This window comes from Trachurus trachurus (genome assembly GCF_905171665.1).
Source record: "Trachurus trachurus genome assembly, chromosome: 23".
Taxonomy (NCBI): Eukaryota; Metazoa; Chordata; class Actinopteri; order Carangiformes; family Carangidae; genus Trachurus; species Trachurus trachurus.
The window spans coordinates 6281352-6305884 of NC_139912.1; the positions used below are offsets into that span (position 1 = coordinate 6281352).

Genomic DNA, 24533 nt, shown 5'->3' on the forward strand with positions numbered 1-24533 from the left:
TTCATTCTGTGTGTAATTGGTCTATAAAATGTCTTAGTTTCACCTTTTGAATTGAATTACTGACATAAATAAACTTTTCCATGATATTCAAATTTATTGAGATGCACCCGGATATATATATATATATATATGTGTGTGTGTGTGTGTGTGTGTGTGTGTGTGTGTGTGTGTGTGTGTGTGTGTGTGTGTGTGTGTGTGTGTGTGTGTGTGTGTGTGTGTGTATGTGTTTGCACCTTCAGCATTTGTAGTAGGCAGAGCTTTGTCACACTGGTGTTCGGTTTGTATATCAGCTTACATCTGCGAGTGAGTTGGTTGGTTGGTTGGAATAACTGTGGATCTGAGTCGACCCCCATTTTTAGACATGCAAAGCACAGGGGCCATAAATCAAGTCCACATGGAGCCCAGAGTTGCTGCTGGGGAGCTCGGGGGGGGGGGCTGGTGTAAGGCTACATGTAAACTCCTCTCCCCCCTAAGTTCTTGCGTTGCCATGGCAACACAACCCCAGAGGCGGCGGCGGGGAGAGACTTGGACCGCCTCCTCCTCTGCCTCCTCGGGGGGTTTTGGACAAAGTTTCCTGGTCTCGTCCCCCGCCTCCCCGCTGGGATCAGTGCGAGCTGAGCAGTCGCTCCATAGCGCAAGGCAAATGTTCCCAGTTCTTCCACAGCAGCGCCAGCAGGGACACGCCCACGCAGGTGAGCGCCAGGTGGAGGCGGCTCCGCAGCAGCGGCGCGGTGAACTTGGCCGCCGTGGAGACGCACACCAGGATGACGGTGACGATGGCCAGCATGATGTTGATGCACTTGCCCAGCAGCACCTTCGCGTCGGTGTTTTCCAGCTGCACCGTCTGCTGCTGCTGCTGCTGCAGCTCCAGCTTCGACACGCGGGTCTGACACGACTCCAGGACCTCCTGCACGCACACACACACACACACACAAGGAAATACACACATTGGTTAAGATTGGGGAGATACTGGAGAGCGGTGAGTCATCGTGGAAGGGCAGAGGAGCTGCATTAGAAATGAAAGGAGGCATTGTGCACAGCATCTATGTAATGGAAAGAATTACTTTTAATTTAAGAACACAAAAAGAGGTATTTATTGATAATTGGCAAAAACGGATTACATATGTCTCTACCATAAAACCGGACTTCAGGTAATCTCAGACTGGAGATTACCTGAAGTTTTTTTTTTTTCTCTCAAATTCTCGACTAGAGGTGTTTACCAGTCCCTTTATGTACGCTTTTACTTTCCCCTTGATACTTTTGTACACATTTATAGGTCTTCATGTTGATTGTTTGACTGTTTGTTTGTTTGCATGTAAAATCAAAACCAATAAAAAGTAAATGACAAAAAAAAGAAATGAAAGGAGGCATCTCTCTCACAATAAAACCTAAATTATATACATATATTTTTAAAAACCAATCTGGCCCAAAACAACAGAACCGATTCTCCTCGAGAGCTCAGATCGACTTGACAACTACCATGAGGCTGCAGATGCATGTGGTGCAGAATAAATGACTTTCTGTCCGAGAGACAAATAGAAGACATTTGGTGAGAGGTAAATAATCTATAAAGGCCAAAGTCATTGTCTCCAAATTGCTTTTTGGGGCCGAACCAGAGATGTTGACAATGATGTAGGATGGAGAACGGTGAAACACAGACACGACTTCAAGATCACGACAAAGAACCTCTTCTGAAAATGATGATTATCAGTTGTAGCAGGTGACAAAGAGACAAAAGAAGAGTGGACATATATAAAGAGATATTGTGCTGCATTTTAACTGTTTTATTATTATTGCTATTATTTCAATCCTGCCTCATCCTCTCCTGTGTAAATGTAGGAATCATTGTTCTGTTTTTTTCCCCTGTGAACAACTGGGAAAGTCATCTGGCCTGTTAGTTGCCCCTGGTGACCTGCTCTGCTACTCTGCTCTATTTATCTCTTTATCTTTTAATTCCATCAAAAAGCGATACAGATGATTTTAGAGGATCAATATTATCGACAACCTGACGGCTGCTTTGTTCACTTCCTGTCAATATTTTTATGAGTTTGAAGATAAACTACTGCTGGTCCCTCGTGTTCTGTTACGTAGCCAAGATGGCAGCCGTTGAGGGTGACAAGAGTCTATTGTTTATTCCCAACTTTTTTTGAACATAGTCATTTAGTATTTGAGCTTAATAAAGTTAATTCAGTTATCTTATATCAAGATTGTACTCAATTTATCTGATTAACTCTTGTTGGATTGATTATATAAAGAGGAACTATGCAAGATATTCACTTTACCTATGCTCTGCCACACAAACGCGCCACGTAATCTCTTGTTTTTGACAGATAAGACTACACAAATATACACATGGTAACATGGTAGATGATAAATAACGTTATCCACCGCTCCATAGATTGATTTCTCACCGGTTTCGTTGAAAACAAATGCACATGGAGGAGAGGAGTGTTAGAGACACAGAGGAGAATAGACCGCTCTTGCATTGTTTGCATTGTTTCCCCTATAACTACTGTGTCTGTATGCTCTGAAATCACCTATATTGTTCACATGTCGAGGTCAAATCTGTGCGTGTGTGTGTGTGTGATGCATTATGTAACAGCTTCTTATAGGGGATCTGTGTATATGTGTGTTTGTGTATACACAACAGCATACATTACCTGTATGTCCCTGGCTCTCTCGTAGGCCTGATACGCCACCTTCTCCTCTATACTGGCCAGCTCCTGCTTCAGGTTACTGGTCTCATGCTGGTGCAGCTCTGTCAGGTCGTTTAGCTGGTCCTCCAACCGCTCATACCTGAAGACAGGGGGACACACACACACACACACATTATGCATAGAGAAACATGTAGAGTAGGTGGAGGCAGAGTGCCAAGGAGAGAGCGAGGAACAATGCATAATTGAGTGTGTGTGTGGGTGAGCAACAGTACAGCAGTTTATCTACTACTGCATCTCTAAGCTGCTGAAAACATTTGCCCTTGGTTGACTTAGCAACAGTCTGGGGGATTTGTGTGTTGAAGCTCTCCGCTCCTCTCTATTTTTAGTTTTACAAAAAAGCCGAGAATAATGGCCTCCCCTACAAACTGTCAAAAGCTCTTTTAAGTTCAACAGCTGATGTGCAAACAAAACATTTGCCCAGTTCTGAGTGTGACTGCAGGGCGGGCGGTGGCGGCGAGGAGGATTATTAGATTAATGTTTCTCTACTGTGATGCAGCTCAACAACAACACCCCTGGTCAATACTATCACAATAGAGTCAGTGGTGGTGAGGCTTCACTGTTAATAGTTCTGACACCCAGGACGAGGATGGTTCTTGTCTTGTACAAAATGTTCTGCCTCCTCTCAGGTGATGCTTTGCAGCTGCCCTTTGCTGGAGGAGGCAGCAGCAGCAGCAGCAGCTTTATAAACACTTCAAAAAGGTGCTCAGCTGGGTTAAAGCCAGAGGTGTACGTACTGTACAAAGTTTCACCTTCTTTTTCTGTTTGTGTGTTTGAGAAACTCTCTCCTGCAAAAGCTTCCTGTCACTAGAAGTCTGGGTTCAAACGTCATCTCTCATCTCCCCTGCACCTTCCCTCAAACATGGGAGACTCCATCTGATCCACACCAATATATTTTGGTTCAATGTGCTGCAAACCTTCCTAGTTTAATCTGGCTACAACTCAGAAATATGTCAGAAATATGTGATATTACACAGAGATGTACTACTGTATTACTTTATTTCAATTACAGACCAACTGATATGTTGAAAGTGAAAAGATGTGGAATATATCTCTTTAAAAACATAAAAAAAATAGTTTTCTAAAGACAAAGATACCTGGAGAATCAAATTTTCTATGGTGTTTCTGACCAAAGTCAAACTCATGTGTCTGCAACGAGCTGGTATTTCGCTCAGGCTCTTATTTTGAAATGCTGAAATATTTTCAGTGTGTATCTCATCTGGTTTAGTGATTACGGTGCAGATACTTAAAGGGCCACGTCATATTTTAAAAACAGATGAGATCAGCTTGTGAAAACATCTGTTTATATAAATATCTCCACAGCTGTATGGACGACGACGACGTGCAGAACATGCTGAGACTCTGACCTCATTAAGATAAGAAGTCACTGTGAGGTCATTAGTTTGACCACCGATGGGTTGAGCTGGGATCAATAGACTCACTGACACTGAACACACACTAGAGCTGTCAAAACAAACTCCGCTATTCGAACAGAATTCAAATTATTTTTAAAATGAGAACATTCGAACGTGTGCCTTCCGCAACAACGCAAATTAAAGGGATAGTTCACCCTAGAATGATATTTCGCTCATTATCTACTCACCCTCATGTTGACTAAGGGCTGGAAGAATTTCCAGAGTCCACCGTCCCTTCTCTGAGTTACAGGGGGGGTCTTGGCGTAGCAGTGCATTTCAATGCAACGGTTGCAAAGGGACACCAGAGCTCTTCGTAAAAAAACACACACAAAAAAACATCCAAATACCTCCATGATGCTCGTATGTAATGTCCGTCTTGTGCTGAAGCCCCAAATTGCGTAATTGTCCCGAAAAAAATTAAATAAGTCTATATTTTAAGCTTGTTTGTAGCGGAAGCTTCTCGAAGCTCCTCTTCCTGGTCCGTCCAAATCTCGCGTGATTTGCGCCGGCGTCAGTGCGGTTACTGCGAATCACGCAAGATTTGGACGGACCAGGAAGAGGAGCTTCGAGAAGCTTCCGCTACAAACAAGCTTAAAATATAGACTTGTTTAATTTTTTTCGGGACAATTACGCAATTTGGGGCTTCAGCACAAGACGGACATTACATACGAGCATCATGGAGGTATTTGGATGTTTTTTTGTGTGTGTTTTTTTACGAAGAGCTCTGGTGTCCCTTTGCAACCGTTGCATTGAAATGCACTGCTACGCCAAGACCCCCCCTGTAACTCAGAGAAGGGACAGTGGACTCTGAAAATTCTTCCAGCCCTTAGTCAACATGAGAGTGAGTAGATAATGAGCGAAATATCATTCTAGGGTGAACTATCCCTTTAACATTGTGCGTTGCGACGTTCAGGGTGGTAAACATGTACAGCTGCAGCTTCAAATTTACGAGCAGAGCTTTCTTTCGCTGGAGCGGCGCGCCTACATTCTCTCACACCAAACTACTTATAATATTTCAATTTCCCTTCTTGAAGTTTTGTATTGACTTGGTAAAAATGTAAAGGGATAGTTCAACATTTTAGCAAATTGGCCCATTGCCATAATCCCTATAGTCATAGCAGTAGGTTCGTTACCTTTAATTGTCGGTGCAAGCTATTTTTAGAACGGCGGAGCAGAGCGGCGAGCTGCTCAGAGCTACGCTACGCAGGCTAATGGCTTGTTTTCCCTCATCAAACTCAAGGTAGATCGAGGTAAATTCATGCAAAACCGCTGATGCGCATTTCCATCGGGGGCAGTTTTTCATCAAGCAGTCTCTGCATTTACCTCAAAAACAACTCTGTCTCGTAACGTTCTGTTATTATCTCATAGCGTGGTGAATGTGCAGCTCACAACTTGTCCACCAGAGCGTTTTGGAGTTGTTGGATTGTGCATTTGATGAGTTTGATGAGGGAAACCAAGAAATCCCATTTGCCTCCGTAGTGTAGCTCTGAGCAGCTCGCAGCTCTGCTCCACCGTTCTAAAAACAGCTTGCACCAATAATTAAAGGTAATGAACCTACTGCTATGACTATAGGGATAATGGCAATGGGCCGATTTGCCAAAATGTTGAACTATCCCTTTAAGTGTGTTGCAAATAACAGATTTGGTTGGAAGGTCCTTTAGTGGACGCAGGACGTAATAATAAGCTGGTATAGGTGGATATATACAATGAGCTAAAATGAAGGTGTGGGTAGGTCACGTGACCTCAGCTCACCTGTATCGCTCCTCCTGCAGCACCTGAGTGAAGTAGCTGTAGTCCCGTTTGAACTGCGTGTTCATGTTCTCCATGTCCTCGGCCAGCTGTCCCTGAGCCTCCCTGATCTCCCGCACCATGTCCAGCACCTCGCCCAGGCGCCCGTTGGAGTCCGACCTGCCGGGCCCCCCCGACCCGGCGCCGGAGCCTCCCGCCGGGTTCCCGTTGGAGTCTGCGGACGCCGACGTCCCCGTGGAGCACTCGTCGTCGCTCTGGTACTTGGTGGCCTTGGCTACGGTGGTGGCGCTGCCGCTGAGGCCGCGCGCCCCGGCCTCCACCTGCAGCCCCGAGCCCGACTCCATGGAGCTCTTGAGGTGCGCGATGTTGTCGGCGCTGCCAAACTTGTTCCGGATGAGGTTGGCGAACTCCCGCGACTTGTTGAAGAAGAACGGCGGCGAGAGCGACACGCCGGGGCCGATGGTCTTCACCTTGTCCAGCGCCGGGTGTCGGCCCGAGGCGCTGACGTCCCGCAGGCTGCCCTCCTTGCTGTGGGTGCCCGACTCCTTGCCGCTGCCGCCGCCGCCGCCGTCCCTGTGGCTGTGTTTGCCGTTGGTCTCGCTGTCCTTCACGCGGCGGTGGTACTGCTCCAGCTTCCTCTGCAGACGGGCGATGGAGTGCGCCGACTTCTGGTTCTTCTTCTCGAACACCTGGCGGATTCGAGACACCTGCTGCTTGTCGGCGTTGTTCACCAGCTTCAGGTACTCGGCCACGTTCTGGTCCCGGGCCGCCTGCTCCACCTTGATCTGCTCCGTCACCTGGAGGGATGAAGACGGGACGATAAGAGACGTTAAAGATGATGATGACCTTAAAGCAGAAGTAAGCTGAATATTTGTGTTAATATAAGTCTTAAATAGTTATATCTTCCGAAAGCAATCACTTATATAGAGTGTTTGGTCCAAAACCCGGGTCTGTCAGTCACTCTGCTCTGCTGTAAGCCGAGGAGAAAACTTTCCTTGTATCCTACAACCTTTATCCAATGAGGAGAGAGAACGGCATAAAGGGGCGGTCCTCTCTGTGTGTGCAGCCAAGGGATGCGCGTGAATGTGGTGACGTAGGGACGAGGGCGGGGACTGCTAACTCCATCAGCCGACAGGAAGTTAGCCAAAACAACCGGATTGCTTACTTCTGCTTTAATGATGTGTTCATTTATTAGGTTTAACTCAATCTTGACTGCACTGGATGGCCTATTAATATACAGATTCTTTTGTATATAACGGTATATACTCTTGAAATAATTACAGAATGTCTCTTTCTCTCTTTTGTTTTACAGTATATGTTTGTTTTATATCGTTTATATTTTTTAATTTTTCTATTTGCATATTTTTCTCCTTTTCTTTTTATGTTGCTCTTTGTATGCTTTTTATGTCTTTGTATGCTACAATGCAACTGTAACAACCAAATTTCCCATGTGTGGGATGAATATACAGTTTTATGTCTTATTGTTACTTCTGATGGTTTCCATTTTATTTTAATGTAATGTCTTTATTTTCCACTATTTTATTGCAGAAAAAGCCATATAAACGAAGTTAAGGAGCAGCGCTGTGGGTCAATCTAACTTGTTTTAATACAAAACTTTTCCCCTTTCTGTTTATTTCTTTCTATGTTCTACTCACGTAGAGCTGGTTGCAACATTATATCCTTAATTAGCTTTCTTTTACAGACCATAATCACCTTCAAAAACAGAGATAAACCACTAAATGAACTGAGTAATTTAACTAAACAGTGCTGGTGTCTCATAAAAAAACATGAAATTACACAATGAATAAAAGATGTGTTGGTTATCTAATAGTTTTTTGGACTCATTATTGGATAAACAAACACAGCTTCTAGAAAGCTCTACAAAGAGCAGAGCCTCATGTGTGATGCTCGCTGCCCCGACGGGTCAAACACAGTAAATCTGCTGAGACGCTGCACAGGAGGTGAGTAATGTAATGTAATGTAATGTAATGTGTCTTCCGACCTTGAGGATCTTCTGCTGCAGGCTGTCGATGCCCAGCGCTCCTTTGGTGAAGTCCAGCCCCACTCCGTCGTCTCCGACACTGTCCACCACGTCCAGGTTGGACTCGGAGCCGCCGCGACGGATCGGCACCGGGATGCTGAGGATGTTGACATCGCAGCCGCTTCGCTCCGCCTGCGGAAACACAGGGTGAAGAAGAATAAACATTAAACAACAAATCCTTCATGTTGGTTTATTCAGTTACTTTTACCAGCTGTAATTCCTAAAACCGCTTGGATTTGAACATAAAGGGATAGTTCAACATTTTTGGCAAATTGAACCATTGCCATAATCCCTATAGTTTTAGGAGTAGGTTCATTACCTTTAATTGTCGGTGCAAGCTATTTGTAGAACGGTGGAGCAGAGCCGCGAGCTGCTCAGAGCTACGCTACAGAGGCTCATAGGATTTATTGGTTTTTCCTCATCAAAATACACAATCCAACAACTCCAAAACGCAAAGTTGTGACCTGCACATTCACCACGATATGAGATAATAACAGAACGTTACGAGACAGAGTTGTTTTAGAGGTAAATACAGAGACTGCTTGCTGAAAAACTGTCCCCGACGGTAACGCGCATCAGCGGTTTCACATGAATTTACCTCTAAAACAACTCTGTCTGGTAACGTTCTGTTATTATCTCATAGCGTGGTGAATGTGCAGCTCACAACTTGTCCACCACAGCCTTTTGGAGTTGTTGGGTTGTGTATTTTGGTGAAGGAAACCAAGAAATCCCATTAGCCTCCGTAGCGTAGCTCTGAGCAGCTAACGGCTCTGCTCCGCCGTTCTAAAAACAGCTTGCACCGACAATTAAAGGTAACGAACCTACTGCTATGACTATAGGGATTATGGCAATGGGCCAATTTGCAAAAATGTTTAACTATCAATTTAAAGTCAACACTTCAACCACATCTTAACAGCTTCATTTCATTCCACTGTTTTTGTGTACACAGGAAAAAAATGACAAACATGTACAGTATGGAGAACAAACTCGCTGCTGAAACTTTGATGTCGTTGATGTGAATTTCCCAATCATGTGTGGAAAAGCTTCTTTCTGTCTTCTTAAGTTAACTCTCACTCACTTCTCTTTATATCCCTCTCTAAACCGCCTTGGTGTGTATATATAGTAGGTTACTTTCTATGTTTTCCTGCCAAGAAAACACAGGATCAGAGGAGTTTCTTGAGAGGATTCCTGTGTTTAGACTGGAGGTAGAGAAGAAGAAGAGGAAGTGGGCCATAAAAAAAGCAGCTGATGAAACAGTAAATGTGTCTGAAGACGGCTCAGTGGTCAGTTAGTGGAGCAGCGACAACAAACACAAACCTCCACCCCCCCACCCCCCACCTCCCGCTGCCTCTTCTACTGAAAATCCACTCTCTGCATTGACAAAAGCAGACGCTTATGTAAGGCAACCTAAAATATTAGTATGTGGTAACTCTAGTTGCCACGGCAGCAAAGCACACACAGACAGACTTGGCTCTAAACACACACACACACACACACACACACACGAGCAAACTGCTGACATATCCTGAAGGTAGGTTTTTTTTTTCTATTTTCTTGCACAAGCAGAATAAATGGCACTTTAATTGTGTCCTGCAGCTTTTCAGCTCCTATTGAGCCTCTGCAATCAGCAACTATCAGTCCAACAACAATTACTTTTTTTCCCATTATTATTATTCTATCAACAACAGAGTCATTCATGCGGGTCCATTATGTTCTTAAACAAACAGTATTTCTCACTATTCCTGGTTACAGATTGTGAACAGCCTCAGAACATCACACATCCATCGATCCAACCAGACGGTGACACAGTAAAAGCAGCCAGAACAACAAAACCTGTGGTGTAAATAATGATTCAATCATCAACATGAACAAGTTTTTATTTGTTTTCATTCGGATGGTGAAAGAAATAGTTCATGAGGCTTTTTATTATGACTCAGACTCTTGGGCACGAAGTGTTCACGCTCTGGTAGTTTGGGTTGGAGATGAGATTAGAGAATTCATAGCTTTAAGGATAATGCCTCCAAAGCTTTAAGAAACAAAGAGGGCACAAGTAAAATATGAAATGATAAGTGCATCTGGATTAGGACTTAAAAACATCAAAATAAAAGCTTTTTTTAGGTTGTGAGCAACCCCATCCTACAAGAAATGTTTTTATAGTCACCAAAAAGTGTACACATCTCAGGATTATCTGTAAATATTGTGTCCCTGTATGAAAAATTAATGATCGAAGATGGAAAAAGATATATAAATCCTTTGATTTTGATTAAAAATGATCAGTCTAGCATTTAACTATGAAATCCTACAGTCCTGAACTCAATCGATCAATGCTTTCACCACATCTTCATATTAAAGTGACTTCTCATGCTTCTAGAGTTCAGAGCGGTGGCGTCTCTCTGCCTGAACAGGTGGGTGTTAGTTAATCAGAACCATAATCAAGATGTAATTAGATGATGAAGGTTGCTCAAGTCATTATGAAGTCGCAGCCTGGTGGTGATTAGTGCACGGCCGCCACCACCACACGGTGAGCCCACGGCCGTGAACATCACCTTCCTGCTGCCGTGCACTAACCTTCAGTCTCTAGTGCATGCAACTTTTGAGTCATACGCTTTTTACGTTTCGTCCTTCGCTGCCGGTCACGTGGTCGCACTGCAGCCCGGTTCATGTATGTGAACGTGAGTCCACACGAGTATCGGACACGAGGGGTGAAAGTGGGAAATTATTAACATGTGAACACACAGATGCACCATATGTGTGTGTGTGTGTGTGTTTTTTTTTTAAAAAGGGGGCAGATATCTGGTCACACTGACCCCGATCTGTTGCAGCGTCTGAGGCCATTTAGATTATTATACAGATGGGTGGACGCACACACACACAGCCAAAACACATGAGTAACAACACACCGGGGGCATTTGTCCACTGGGAAATATAAAAGGGGTTACCCACAGGTCGAGAACGAGGTGATTCAGCTGCTCTCAAAGGGAAAAAAAAATGCATGAATGGATGTGAATGCAGGATGTTTGTCTCTTAAAAACACAGTTACAGTCGTTTTCATTGACCAGAACTGACTCTATCATCCATAAAACCTGCTGCATGCATGCTCTAAATCTGATTTTTCAAAGTAAACTTGCATAACCATCTGCAGCTTCCTGGGATCATATCTGATCTGGAACCTTTGAATCATAGCAGAACAATCCATCTAGCTGTACTAAAATGCAAATGTCACACACTCGACTGCTTTCTGGTTTTGCTTCTGTGTCTTTCAAGGAACAGTGGTCTCATCTCAGCAACTTCCACAAAACAACCAGCATCAAATTAACTCATTTATTATATACGACTCATCAAATAGTTGACGGTTCCAGTTCCTCAGATGTGGAAAAAAAATTACTGCTTTTCTCAGTTTTTTTAAAGCTGCAAACAAAAAGTGCTTGAATATTTGACTTTTGGTCACAAAAACAAAGTAACATTACCACAGAAATTGTTCATCAATTCAGACAAAGGCCACACTAGCATCTTTTAAGAGGCTTCTTTGAGCTAGATGCTAAGGTCAGCATGCTAATAGGTCCATGATTACTATGCTAACGTGCTTTGATTCCCATTAGCATTTGCTTTTCAGCAGTTAACACCAAAGCACAGCTGAGGTGTGGGGTCATCTCATTAGCTTTGCAGGTATATGGTTATATATTTAAACATTGCATATGCACATAGTAAGATCTGACCTCATAATGGTGCTGGGTTAAAAAGTTAGACCAATTTCTTGGCGATCCATCCACTTACTGTTGAGATGTTTCACTCAAAACCATAAACATCGACCTCGTGGTGTCACTACAGGTAAGATCTTTGATGCATCTGTGCATCATAAACATCTGTACATCATTTCATGTCGATGCATCCAATAACTGTTGAGATATTTCAGTGGACAGACCTCCAGAGACAACTAGCTACGTCAAGCGTCAAACTGATAATAAACACAATCTACTGTAAAATCTACAAGAAGCAAACAAAACAAGGAAAATATAGCATGTGTGAGTAACTCTGTGCGTTGGAGTGTGATTTGCATTGGCTTTCTATACTCAAAGCCTAAGATTAGAGACTGCAGAGAAAGCCTGTGGTACTGTAGAGTGCTGCTGGATGTGAGAGAAAAGCAGTGGGCCAGCAAGTGCTACTCCAACTCCCACTAAGCCAGCTCATCTGAGCATCTCATTGATGGAGCTGGGAGAAGAGACCTTGCCACAGGGAGAGAGGATGGCCTGGAAAAAAACCCCACAAAACTCAACACGGAGGGAAAACCTTCCTGTTTGTAGCTGGTAGCGCAGATTCAGGAGCTATTCACCCCTGCCCATCAACCCGTTTTCCGCTAATATGAGCCAGAGGTAGACAGATACGTCAGGAACAAGGAACCGGCGAACACGTTGTCCCTCGTGAGCGATGCAATCTTCCCCCCTGTCAGCAAATCAGTGTAACTTCCCCCTCCAAAAAAACGCCGATACACAGAAACGAGGCGAGACAATTTGTCAAAAAACAATCAGCAGCTGTCGCCGACTGATGAACGAGCAAATCGATCCGCAGGACAAATCAATCAACTCAAAGCTGTTTACAAAAATGTGAGAAATCGTGCGCTGGTAAATATGAACGCTTCTATGTTTATGCTTCTATGGTTGTTATTTATCACTGTCTCCAATCACACAGGAAGCTGGAGCAAATCCTGCTTATAATAATATAACATGTTAATGATAAAGACGTCCAACTCCTGATCGAGTAGGGTAATCGCAGGGTCGTAAATATGGCTGTAGGCTATGTGGAATACAGCTGCAATGATTGGATCAATCAATCAATAAGATTCCTGACAATACTAACTGGCGACCATCAACTGAATGATTATTTTGGTCAGATATTAAGCAAAACACTCTTTTCTTTCTTGTACATTTTGGTAAAACTGGCGATCTTTGGGTTTGGACAGTTGGAGATATTCAAAATAACTATTTTATAAACAAAAGATTGATCAATAATGGAAATAATTGCTAATTGCAGTGTTAAAATGCCATAAAACCTGGTCTAAAGCAGCAGTTCCACTTTGTTCTTTTGTAATTTAAATCAGTTTGAATAAAAATGAGTCTTCCTCTCCGACTGTTAATTAGAGAAGACAAGCAATTAAGGCACATGTTTCCTTTTTCAGACAATTAACAGATCAAACAATTAATCCATTAATCAAATAAGCAATGAAATAAATATATGTAAATGTACATATAATGGGTGTTGGAGATCATACTGCATTAGTCATCTACTTAGTCGGCTCTAACCAAAGCATGGGAACTAGCACACCGGATTAACGGACTGATTTAAACTGGTGTGTGTTTGAGTGTTGGGGAGCTGTGGGTAATGGGATTGGGAGATCAAGAGATTTAGTGGAGGAGATGTTTAAAACCAGGGTTTTTTTAAGCCAATCACAGGAAGCTACCTAAACATAATGACTCTCCACTGTAATGCTGCTGAAATGACTGAGGTTATTCATGTTTTTAGGACATAAAGTATAAGAATAAACAAAATGTAGATTGTGGAGTTGTTAACATTTAGACCAAGTGATGATCCAACACTTCACTCTAGTCGATCTGTGCTCAGAGCTCCAGTTGGGCGTCCAATCGGAGTTCTGTCCTTGTCCCAGTTTACATGCAACAGGGAAAACTGACCTATTCCACCACCTAATAAACAACAGAGAGTTCTCAATGGGCCGGGCCAGACTCGACTCTACTTGTTTTTTTTGCTAGTAACTGTGTAGTAGAAAAGGGCCATATATGCTACGCTTTGTGTAATAGCGACTATTGTGAAGCATGCATTGTCCAGTTTTGGTCCAATTAAGACGTAAACATGCAGAAGAAAATCAGGTTTCCAATCACATTATCTGGGCGTTTTAGTCTGATCTCTCCAAGAAATCCAGTCTTAGTCGGACTAACACGTTTACATGAACTTTAGTTGTCCAGTTCTAGAAGGATTAAAGCCATAATTTGTTTTTTTCAAGTGCCATGTAAACATACTGACAGAAACATTGGTATTTTGTTGGGTATGTAGAGGATTTGACATTCACCAAAGTCTTTAGGGTTATTCCCCTGAGGACCATGAACCTTTGCACCAAATATTATGATAATCCATCCAATTGTTGTTGGGATATTCCCCGAGCTCTCGAGCAACAGTATCTCCTGCTTGCTGGTGCTAAAAATGGCTTTATTATTACTATGGTTTCCTGTTTTCTTCCTTTTGCTAGTTCCCCAATGCTTTGGCCGAATCTGGAGAAGTACTCAGTCAGACAGGCCACTATTTAGATACAGCGAACAAGTTTTGAAAGGTTTAAACCAGCGAGTGTTTGCCAAGGCCACTCTGTTCCAGCAGACTTCGAGAATAACACAGATGAGTAGCCTTGGTAATTTATGACTGTGCTTCCTGAGGGCTCCAGAGAAAGCTCACACACCGAACCTATAATACATCAAGATGCCACAGAGTATGGTCCTTGTTACACAAACCACTGCACCTGCGATACAAATACATTCAACCTGCTATAAAAAAAGAAAAAAAAAGCAGCAGGGGAGCTGTTAGAGTGGGACGATGACTAAAACCCTGTGTGCAACAGATCTAACCAAACAGGAACAAACTGATTGTTTTTGGTGCATGAATAATGAATGAAACAATCTCATACTGGATCTGTAACAGCTCTATGCATCATTAGGATTACATTGAGCTCTTTGTGGGCTATTAAGTGCCGCGTTGTATAATTTTCACATTATCATCTCATGATCTTGGAAAACTGGAGCTCCGGCTCATTTTACATCACTGTTGCACTTTTTTGCAGCCGTGACTTCAGGGCTCATGACTGCGCTTATCTCCAAAGTAAACTTCTCTTATCTCCACAGTTCACTTCAACTAAACTGATTTTAGCAATTAAGCAGGGAAGGTCCCCATAGTCAAATAGTCTATCTACAGTTGAAGGCAAACTTCGGAAACTTCTTTACACTGCATAATTCTTTCTTTAGTGTGTAAAATTAATGTAAAAATGACTTTATGAATATTTAATTAAAAAGTTCAACATTTTAGGCTTCTATTGTGTTTTACTTTGAAAAGTTGACCCATAAAAAAAGATATATTTGAGATTTTAAGAACTACAAAATCATCTCAGTGTCTCGCCGCTTCTCTCTGGAGCTCTAGTAACAACAGGTCAGTGTCAGCCAATCAGAAGAGAGCAGGCTCTGACCCTCTCTTCTTTTGATTGTCTGACTTTTTTCAGAGTGATCCAATAAAAACAAAGCAGATTTCAAGAATAAAACACTAAAAGAAACCAAATCCTGCAAGTTTTGGATGGATGGTGGGTCCAGGTGAGGGGCGGGCCTTTAGTTGTGACATCACAAAGTGACAGGAAGTCCTGACGGCTGGTTTAAGGGTTAGTTTTTGAATACAGGCTGTGTGCATTTCTCTGTGGACTGAGGCTTTGATACTTTCACAGTATTAATATAGAACCTAGAGCTGCTTTATAATCACACTACACATAGACATCTACCTTTATACTGTATGGAGCTTTAACACAAACATCTACCTTTATGGAGATTTAAAAAACTAACATGGGATTTAAACTATATTCATGTCACGTACAGAGATAAAGAAGAAGTTTTAGTTACACCTGTGACAAATAAAGAACGGCTGAAGGTGAAATGAGACATTCTGCTCATGTGGAGCATCCTGCCTGGAGGGAGGGGGGGTCGGCCATGACTCTGTGACCAGAGAGAGGAGCCTCCTGTGGGGAACAGGAGCGAGCAGACAGGCACACCTCCCCACGGGGCTCCACTACGGATACACCAGAGAGTCACATACACACACACATACATGCACACACACACGCAAAATAAATGGGAAGCCAAAACACTCACAGAGCAGATGGAAAAATAGGAAATGGGCTTGAATGCAAACACGGTGAGTTCAGGCCTCAACACAATTAAAAACAACACCTTACAACCTGGGGGAAATGAGACCTTTTCCTCAGTTCATTGAGGCAAATGTGTGACTTAAATAAATCTGGACTGCACTGCATGATGACAATAATTCTTTTTGTAAAACAATTCTGTCGTCAAAATGAATCACAGCGGAGGCACTGTGTCATTACGATGAATGACAGGCGCTGCTGAAACCTTTTTATCCTTACAGGTAATGGACGGCACAGTTCACCGCACAGGATTTCAATGAATTTTTATTACTTTAGACGTGTTCTGCATATTAGAATACAAGGAAACTATCTTTATTATCCTGACTAGAGCTTCAGCTAACTATTACTTTCAATTTCAGCTAATGTGCCAACTGCTTAACCATGTAATTCATCAATCATTTATCAATACATGAATGGAAAAACTCCTATAACAAGTTCCTAAAGTTGACATATTGAACAGGTTGAGATTGAAAAACCTCCATATATGGTTCTGCCTTTGCTTCGTGTTGACAGCAGCTTCACCTTTGTTCTGTCTTCAGTAATGCAAACACACTCATACCTTGCACTGAGGCCAAACCCAAGGCGGAGCTGCAGGGGGAAGTCAACAGCGCGCACCTGATGACTCGACACTGACTGAAAACCAATTTCAAGTCCTGACAGGCCACCGTCTGCACACACCTACACACACACACACATGTCGGACGTGTCCTGTTCTGCCTGCCACGGTTTCAAACATAGGCTACTCATCATTGTTTTTCAAATTGAAAGCCAAAGTCTGATCGATCGCCCCCAACGCCGATCAATCTTCACCACTTTGGCTTCTGATTGACAACAATCATTCACACACTCTGCTGCTCTTTGTGAAACTCTTCATCCCCGACTCACTCTGCACCGCTGCTTCTCCCATCAGACTCAGCCCTGCTCCTAAAAACCACTTAATTTGATTCAAGAGCAATTTAATCCTCTCAAATTATACCGTCTCATCTCAACTACCTCCACACTGTAAAACCTGTGCTCTTAACCTGTGGGTTAATCACAGATGCAGCAGAAATCATCGAGATGATGATGATAATGATTAAGTGAACAGGAAATCAATGGAAAGTATCTGAAAAAAAAAAGCACTTAGCACCACCGCTGCTAAGCTGCTGTTTGGGTGCAGCACAGATGATTGTTCGGTGGACAGGAGGATATTTAATGCTGCTGTTATTGTGTTGGAAGCTGGAGTTAATTATATCCATGTCTTATTTTAATCTAACAGCTATTCAACCGATCTATAATTAATAAATGCCTCCTGTCATACTGATCCACCCTCAGTGCAGAGAGGTGTGTCAACCTGAATGCCGGCTCGACAATAGAGGCCGGGGTGTGAGTTCTGAGCAGCAGCCGAATAATCCAAGTGTTAACCGACAGGATTTCAGAAAGAGGAGGAGAAGAAAGTTGATGAATTTTTCATTCTCCTCAGACGTTGTGAAGAATGTTAGATTTCTCTCTCTTTCTCTCTCTCTCTGTGTGATACGACCTAAAAAGCAGCTCCCAATTTCTTGCCGAGCTCTGCAGTTTGTCACACTGACATGACATGCATTGCCCGGAGAGAGAGTATCACAGTGCTGCAGTGACACGGCCTTGGGAACCCCCCACCCCCCCTCCTCACCCCCCAAGAGCCTCATTAACAAACCACAGATGGAGGGATGGAGGGATGAGTCAGAGAGACCGACTGAGATATCCTCCTCGCGTCCTCTTCCTCATTTATTCTCCCTTTTAAAGTCACTGCACATTTAAACTGAGCATTGATGAAGATGCTCCCAGCGGGACGGCCGATGTCAGCCTTTAAATCTTTAAAAATGGAGTTCCAATCAGTGTTTCAAGTGAGCTTGATTTTTCAAGTGCATGCATAGAAACACAGAGAGGTTCCCCAAAGGGTTAAATGATTATGAAAACTAAACCAAAACAGACTGGGATAGACATATGAGGTGCTACATGCCATCATCTGCATGCTAACGTGTATCCATCCACACACAGATTTGAATAGACGTCGCTAATAAATTGTTTTACTTTTTCGCCCAAGGTGGGAAAATGAAAACTAAAATGTGACAAAGTGCAACAACAGTAGCAGACTCGGTGAATAAATCATTCTGTGCATGAAGTTTTTATCTGAGGAACTGCAGCAGACAAAAACACCACAGTCAGCGAGGATGAATGTCAAACTAAATTTCGTGCCGATCCATCAAACAGACGTCGAGTAGTTTTACTGGAAAAGTGAAAACTCTGAGATGAAGAGTTCAGGCCACTGTGAATGAAATGTCACTCCAACCTTCAGCTTCTGAAGCCTGGGTGTCGTCCATGACGTTTAAAATGCATCTCTCTGCCTCAACCTAAACATTCAAAACCACACTTTTGCAACTGACTGATGCAGAAGAGGACGCTGACATTTGGCTCAGCTCTTCGGCAGCTGTCTGTTTTGGTAAAGATGGTCGTCAACTCTTCTCTCTCTGAACCAGAGTGTGCATTTATAAACTCTCAGGCAGCTTGGTGCTTAAAGTTAAAGGGATAGTTCAACATTGGCCCATTGCCATAATCGCTAAAGTCTTAGCAGTAGGTTTGTTGCCTTTAACTCTCGGTGCAAGCTAGTTTTAGAACGGCGGAGCAGAGCCGCGAGCTGCTCAGAGCTACGCTACGGAGGCTAATGGGATTTCTTGGTTTCCCTCATCAAACTCATCAAATACACAATCCAACAACTCCACAACGCTCTGGTGGACAAGTTGTGAGCTGCACATTCACCAACAGAACGTTACGAGACAGAGTTGTTTTAGAGGTAAATTCAGAGACTGCTTGCCGTAAAACTGCCCCCAATGGAAACACACATTAGCGGTTTTGCATGAATTTACCTCTAAAACAACTCTGTCTGGTAACTTTCTGTTATTATCTCATAGCGTGGTGAATGTGCAGGTCACAACTTGTCCACCAGAGCGTTTTGGAGTTGTTGGATTGTGTATCCCATGAGTCTCCGTGTAGCGTAGCTCTGAGCAGCTCGCGGCTCTGCTCCTCCGTTCTAAAAGTAGCTTGCACCAACAATTAAAGGTAACGAACCTACTGCTATGACTATAGGGATTATGGCAATGGGCCAATTTGCCAAAATGTTGAACTATCCCTTTAAATACAATGTGCAGCTGCCAATCTTAATCTGTCTAATCTGGTCTAATCCATTTGTTTCAATTACACTAATGCCTCCATATGGATGATGCTAATGATGATATTTGATGATAAAGTGCACGTGGTTGACATTTCCCACGACTAAAAAGGCATCATTTGAAGAAAAAAAGAACTGATTACTGTGATGGTCAGAGCTGCAGAGAGAAAGTGGATAATATTGTGAATCAATAAAACGCAGCAGAGGGAGAGTAGGAGTGGATGGACATTGAGGTTTTTTTTTTTTTAAATCAATGAACTGTTGAAAATCCATTAACTATCCTGGGAGCTCGGGATCGGATAATAATTTGGGTAATAGAGTTTGGACATGAACTGAAACAACAACAACACAAAGCTTTACAACAGAGCACACGATGTACGACTGAGAACATCCCTATAAATCTTTGTATATGACCTCCTTTACACTCCCACATGCTGCGGTTTGGAGGAGGGAGGGAGGGGGTAGAAAAAAGCAAAAAAAAAAAAAAAAAAAGTTGTAATCCCTCCTCTTCTCTTTCCTCTCCTCTTGTAATCTGAGATTTTAATCTGCGGTTTTTTTTTTCCCCTCCAGAGCGAAGAGCGAAGATTACCGCTGCTTCCACTTTAAAAGCGAGGATCCAGATGTGAGAGGTTGATAAAAAAAAAGTGAGGGATGAAAAATGGAAGAGATGGAGACAGAGAAGTGGCAGAGAAAGAAGAAGAAAAAGAAGAAGATGAGAGAAGAGAAACAATCCCGTCTGCTGTTACAAGTCCGGGTCGCCACAGATGAATCAGCAGAAGATAAGAGGTTTAAAAAAGAAACAAAACAAAACGAGGCATTCAAACAAGTTAATGTCAGAGGTCAAACTGTGGCCGCCCGAGGGAACATCTTGGTCTGACCTCAGGGAACAGGTTTTACTAAAGGTCGTCTCCTCTCATCATGGTATATGTAGTCAAATGATGGATTTTGACTGGCAATGACCCGCTCCTCCTGGGATTATTCAGACACAATCAGCATCAAAAGAGGAAAATCCAACACCCACCAGCTACAAACAGCACAAACACACTGAGCTCATGGAACATCTGAACTACATTTAGTAAATACACACACTCTGGGCCATGATACAGCTACAGAAACAAACAATAGCTTTAATTATTTAGGTCGAAAAAAAAATGGCATTACATACAATTTGAAGCACTGGAACGCTTTATTTTGAAAATCTTCCTAATATTGTTAACCAGAGAAAGCTGACAGGGGCGAGGTGGGGCTAGCTGGTTAGCATGACAACTTTGTACATAAAGAAGTGACAGAAATAAATGAAAAACCAGAGTTAACATTGGTAATTAGGTGCAATTTACATTTGATGCTGAACTTTAAACGTTTTCTTTTTTTTTTCTCAAAAATTACAAAAGAAACGTCCTTTAAATTGTCCTTAACTTCTATAGCCTATTTCAAATATTCTTTTGGGTAATGGGTGCATTCATGGACCCCCTAAAAACATATACTGGAAATGATATTTTTGAAATTTCAAAATACACTTGGAGAGCTTTCAAAATAAAATACTTCAGTCAATTTCAATTTTAGTTGTGGTAAACTTGTAAATAATGGATTAACCTTGTTTTTTTTGTCTGCTAGTCTGATTCAGTTTGTGAATAAATAAATGAATAAATAACACAAAGTAGAGAATAATAAATAATTGAATCTAATTTGAATAGAACTTGATTTTATATCCATGAGTGGAGACAGAACAACAATACAGTCCAGTCCTCCTAACTCTAACTCTCTCAGTCTAGATGGCTCATGACCTGGATGAGTTTCTTTCTCCCTGGAGGTGAAACAGCAGCGAACACACAACACAACACAACGCAACACAACACAACACATTAAAGCGAGGACATGAGCCGCAGGTCAGAGTCAGACAAGATGGCCGTTACTGTTTCTTCTAAAACTTTTCCAAGTATAAACCCATAGATATATATACTGACTAGATGCCGCATTCCTAGGCAACTCTATTGAGTGGAATACGTCAACGCGGACGCCATATTGTTTCGGGGGAAGCCGTGTCTACTTACTGCACTAGTCAACAGAGGCAGAGGTCTATCAACCATTAAAATCGCCATAACTCACCGAATATTCAACCGATTTTCAAGCCGTTTCGTTTATTATAAATGTCAGACATATATTTATGATACAACAACAACAACAAAAAATTTGATTTCTTTTTTATAATTTTTTTTTTTATGTATTAAACATACACTTAGATACTCAGACACACACCCACATGCATAAATACACTGAAATTTGTTCTACAAGGGTCTGACCGGGTCTCACTGCTGGTCAGACGTTTATTATGTCTATGGTCAGAACCCCCGGACCAAGATGGCGGCCCTATTGACGTACGCTGAGAAGCAGAACGAGGCATCTAGTCAGTATATATATCTATGGTATAAACCAATGAAACCAACGACAGAGCAGCTGATTCAATTGTACAGTGTATATACTATTTCAGAGGCTGCACTGTAGAGAAGCTTTTCTAATATTAATCCACCTCACTTGAAGATTAGAAACAACACAACAAAAGCAGCGAGAGCTGAAACCACAGGACTGCTAACCCTCCTCCTTTTTCTTTAACCAGGTGTATCTAATAACCTGGCAGCAGGATGTATAATAAGAGTTTTTTTAACAACAAGCCCCGGTGTGAAACTGGTTATGACAGAAACGTCTAGACAGCTCCGTGTTCACCTCCCACACGTTGACGTCCAGATTAATATTTTAACCAAAAAGGCAAAAGAATGGAGAGTGGTTGTGTCGACAGAAGGCAAACCAGCCATTTCTGTGAATGCAAAGTGCTTTTACAGCCTCGACGATGATGACGCACACGCACACACACACGCAGAGTCATTTTGGATAATTATTTTTTCATGCCGCTCGCTCGGTTTAAAAAACACTGGATGTTGAAGCACAAGCTCCATCATGCACATCGGCTCTTTACAGCTGAAATAACAAGAAGGGCATTAATTAATAAATAAAATAAAAAAGACAGAGAGAGAGAGAGAGAGGAACTACATTACTGTGCAGGGCCGGCCAGCAGCATCACCACCAGCACTCACACTGACTCGCCGGGATGATGAAGACGATGATGAAGCCACTGACGACTTACTATTGGTGCTCCAGCTCATCGCCGGCGCCAACAGGAGTGAGTCACTGTGCTACTGTGAAAAATCTGTTAAGTTTGGTCGGATCCTGTTGTAACAAATGGAGGCTTCAACTGTTCATCCAGCACACTTCAAAAGACACAAGAGGGTTTATTTATATATATTTATAAATAAATATATATATAAAAGTGGCTGTGCAGGAAGCCAACAGAGTCAGGCCAAGCCGTAAAATGTTATTATTATAACAATATTCCTATTATCTAGTAGCTCAGGACTGCAAGGCTACTTGTTGGGCTCTAAAATATACTGTCAAGTGACCTATTTGCTGCAGACAAATACACAAACACACACACATAACACACACACATGCACACACTCACATAAATCACTCAGTCATTCTGTATTTAGACGCCGAAATAAGCTGAGCAACATTCAACACCTCGACAGAGAGAGAGAGAGAGGAGCTCCATTTCTGGATCCTGATTCAGAGCATAACTCACATGCATTTCACACACACACACACACACTGGCACACTAACCTACGTTAACACACTGTAATGTATCCAGGCAGTCTGATTTACCCTGCAATTGTCTTGCAGTATGAAAAAAAAAATTGCACACAAACACAAACACTCCCCTGTACATTACATAACAGTGACTGGCAGGTGTGTGCGTGTGTGCTTGTGGCAGTGTGTCTGTTTGAGTGTGTGTGAGTGTATAGGAAACTCTTAAACCGCACTGCACTGAAATATCTCTCACTTTATTTACACACTGTGTGTTTGACTAAAGCTCAGACCAACAGCTACAGGTACCTGATCAATCACTTCATCTGTATTCAGTGGCGGCTGGTGGTGAAATTAGTTGGGTGGGCTAATAAATAAATTCTACTCATTAAATGGTTAACACAGCAGTAGCTAAAAGTTACATCCCATCTGACTGACATAAAAGTATAGCAGCTAACTAGGCCTACACACTGCATTAAAGCAGAAGTAAGCGATCCGGTCGTTTTGGCTAATGCTGCGTTCCAGGCAGGCTTTTGAAACCGTAAATTACAGCTTCAAGTCACAACTTACGACTTTGTAGCGTTCCAGGCAACCCACTTGTGTTTTTCCGACCTGTTTTACCTGTGAAAGTCACTATAACGGCCACTCGTAACTTCCGACCCGTGAACTCGTACCAGATCGAACTGGTACGACTTCACAGGTCGGAAAAACACGAGTTACGGGTTGCCTTGAACGCACCATAACGTCTTGTCAGCCGATGGAGTTAGCAGCCCCCGCCCTCGTCATGGATCTATTGGTCCTCGTCCCTACGTCGCCACATTCAGGCGCATCCCTTGGCTGCACACACAGCCCTTTCTCTCTCCTCATTGGATAAAACTTGTAGGATACGAGAAAAGTTTTCTCCTCGGCTCAGAGCAGAGCAGAGTGACTGACAGACCCGTGTTTCGGTCCAAACACTCTATGTAAGTGATTGCTAACTAACTAATAAACTAATAACTATTTAAGACTTATATTAACACAAAAATATCGCTTACTTCTGCTTTAAGTAGAAGGGGCCTGGCCTATTGCTCAATTTAAAAACAAAAAATAAAATAATAACTAATGCTACCTGTGATGCTAGCGCCTAGTGCCGCTGTTTTCTGTCTTCTCCCTCCCACAACAACACAATTTTTCCTCCGGTTCCTGTCATTGGTCTGAAAACAGCGGTGTTGGGCTAAATGAAATCTGCCCAGATGACAAGTAAATCAAGGGGGCGGGACATGACGCCTGTCAGTCTTGACTCTGCGTCAGCCCGCTGCTGATTGGTCAGAACCGATCGGCCTGTGGGCTGAATGAAGTTAGCCCAAACAGTCGGTAAATGGCGGGCATGGCACCTGTCAATTATCTACAGTCGATTTCACTAAGACTTCTAACAATCTTTTGTATGTTATTTAGAGAATATTTTTCTCATCTTTTGTCCTAATGCAGGGAGGTCTTAGCCCTGCTAGCCCATTGACCAGCCATCACTGTCTGTAGGCTATTTATTGGTATTTTTTACTAGTTGTCTCCATCTACCTCATTCTGACGTTGTTTATTCTGTTGCATGATGAAATACTCAAAATGAAACCAAAACAATCGAATCACAAATCAACAATCAACAATCAAACTAGTTTTACTTTTGGTCATTAAAGCCACTGAAGCAAATAATAATCTTCGTCTTCCAATTCAGAGAATTAAACATCTCCAGGCGTCGGACAAACAGTCAGCGTGTGACAAATGATAAATGGACACAATAGATCCATGATTGGACGGCTAATGTCCACCATTAGTCTCAGTCACATCAAAGTGTCA

At 42.5% G+C, this 24533-nt stretch overlaps 1 protein-coding gene across 2 annotated transcripts in view; it reads right to left on the minus strand.

The window, feature by feature from the left end:
• Positions 1-228: 228 nt before the first annotated feature.
• Positions 229-24533, minus strand: part of LOC311006446 (transmembrane and coiled-coil domain protein 3-like) — a 47648-nt gene continuing 23343 nt past the window's right edge. For both annotated transcript variants that reach the window (XM_083999290.1, XM_083999291.1), the window contains exons 2-5: positions 7881-8051; positions 5882-6675; positions 2661-2796; positions 229-907 (exon numbers count right to left, since the gene is read on the minus strand). In XM_083999290.1, the coding sequence (XP_083855416.1) occupies positions 605-907; positions 2661-2796; positions 5882-6675; positions 7881-8051 (1404 nt within the window). In that variant the 3' untranslated portion in view covers positions 229-604. The remainder of the gene's footprint in view (positions 908-2660; positions 2797-5881; positions 6676-7880; positions 8052-24533) is intronic.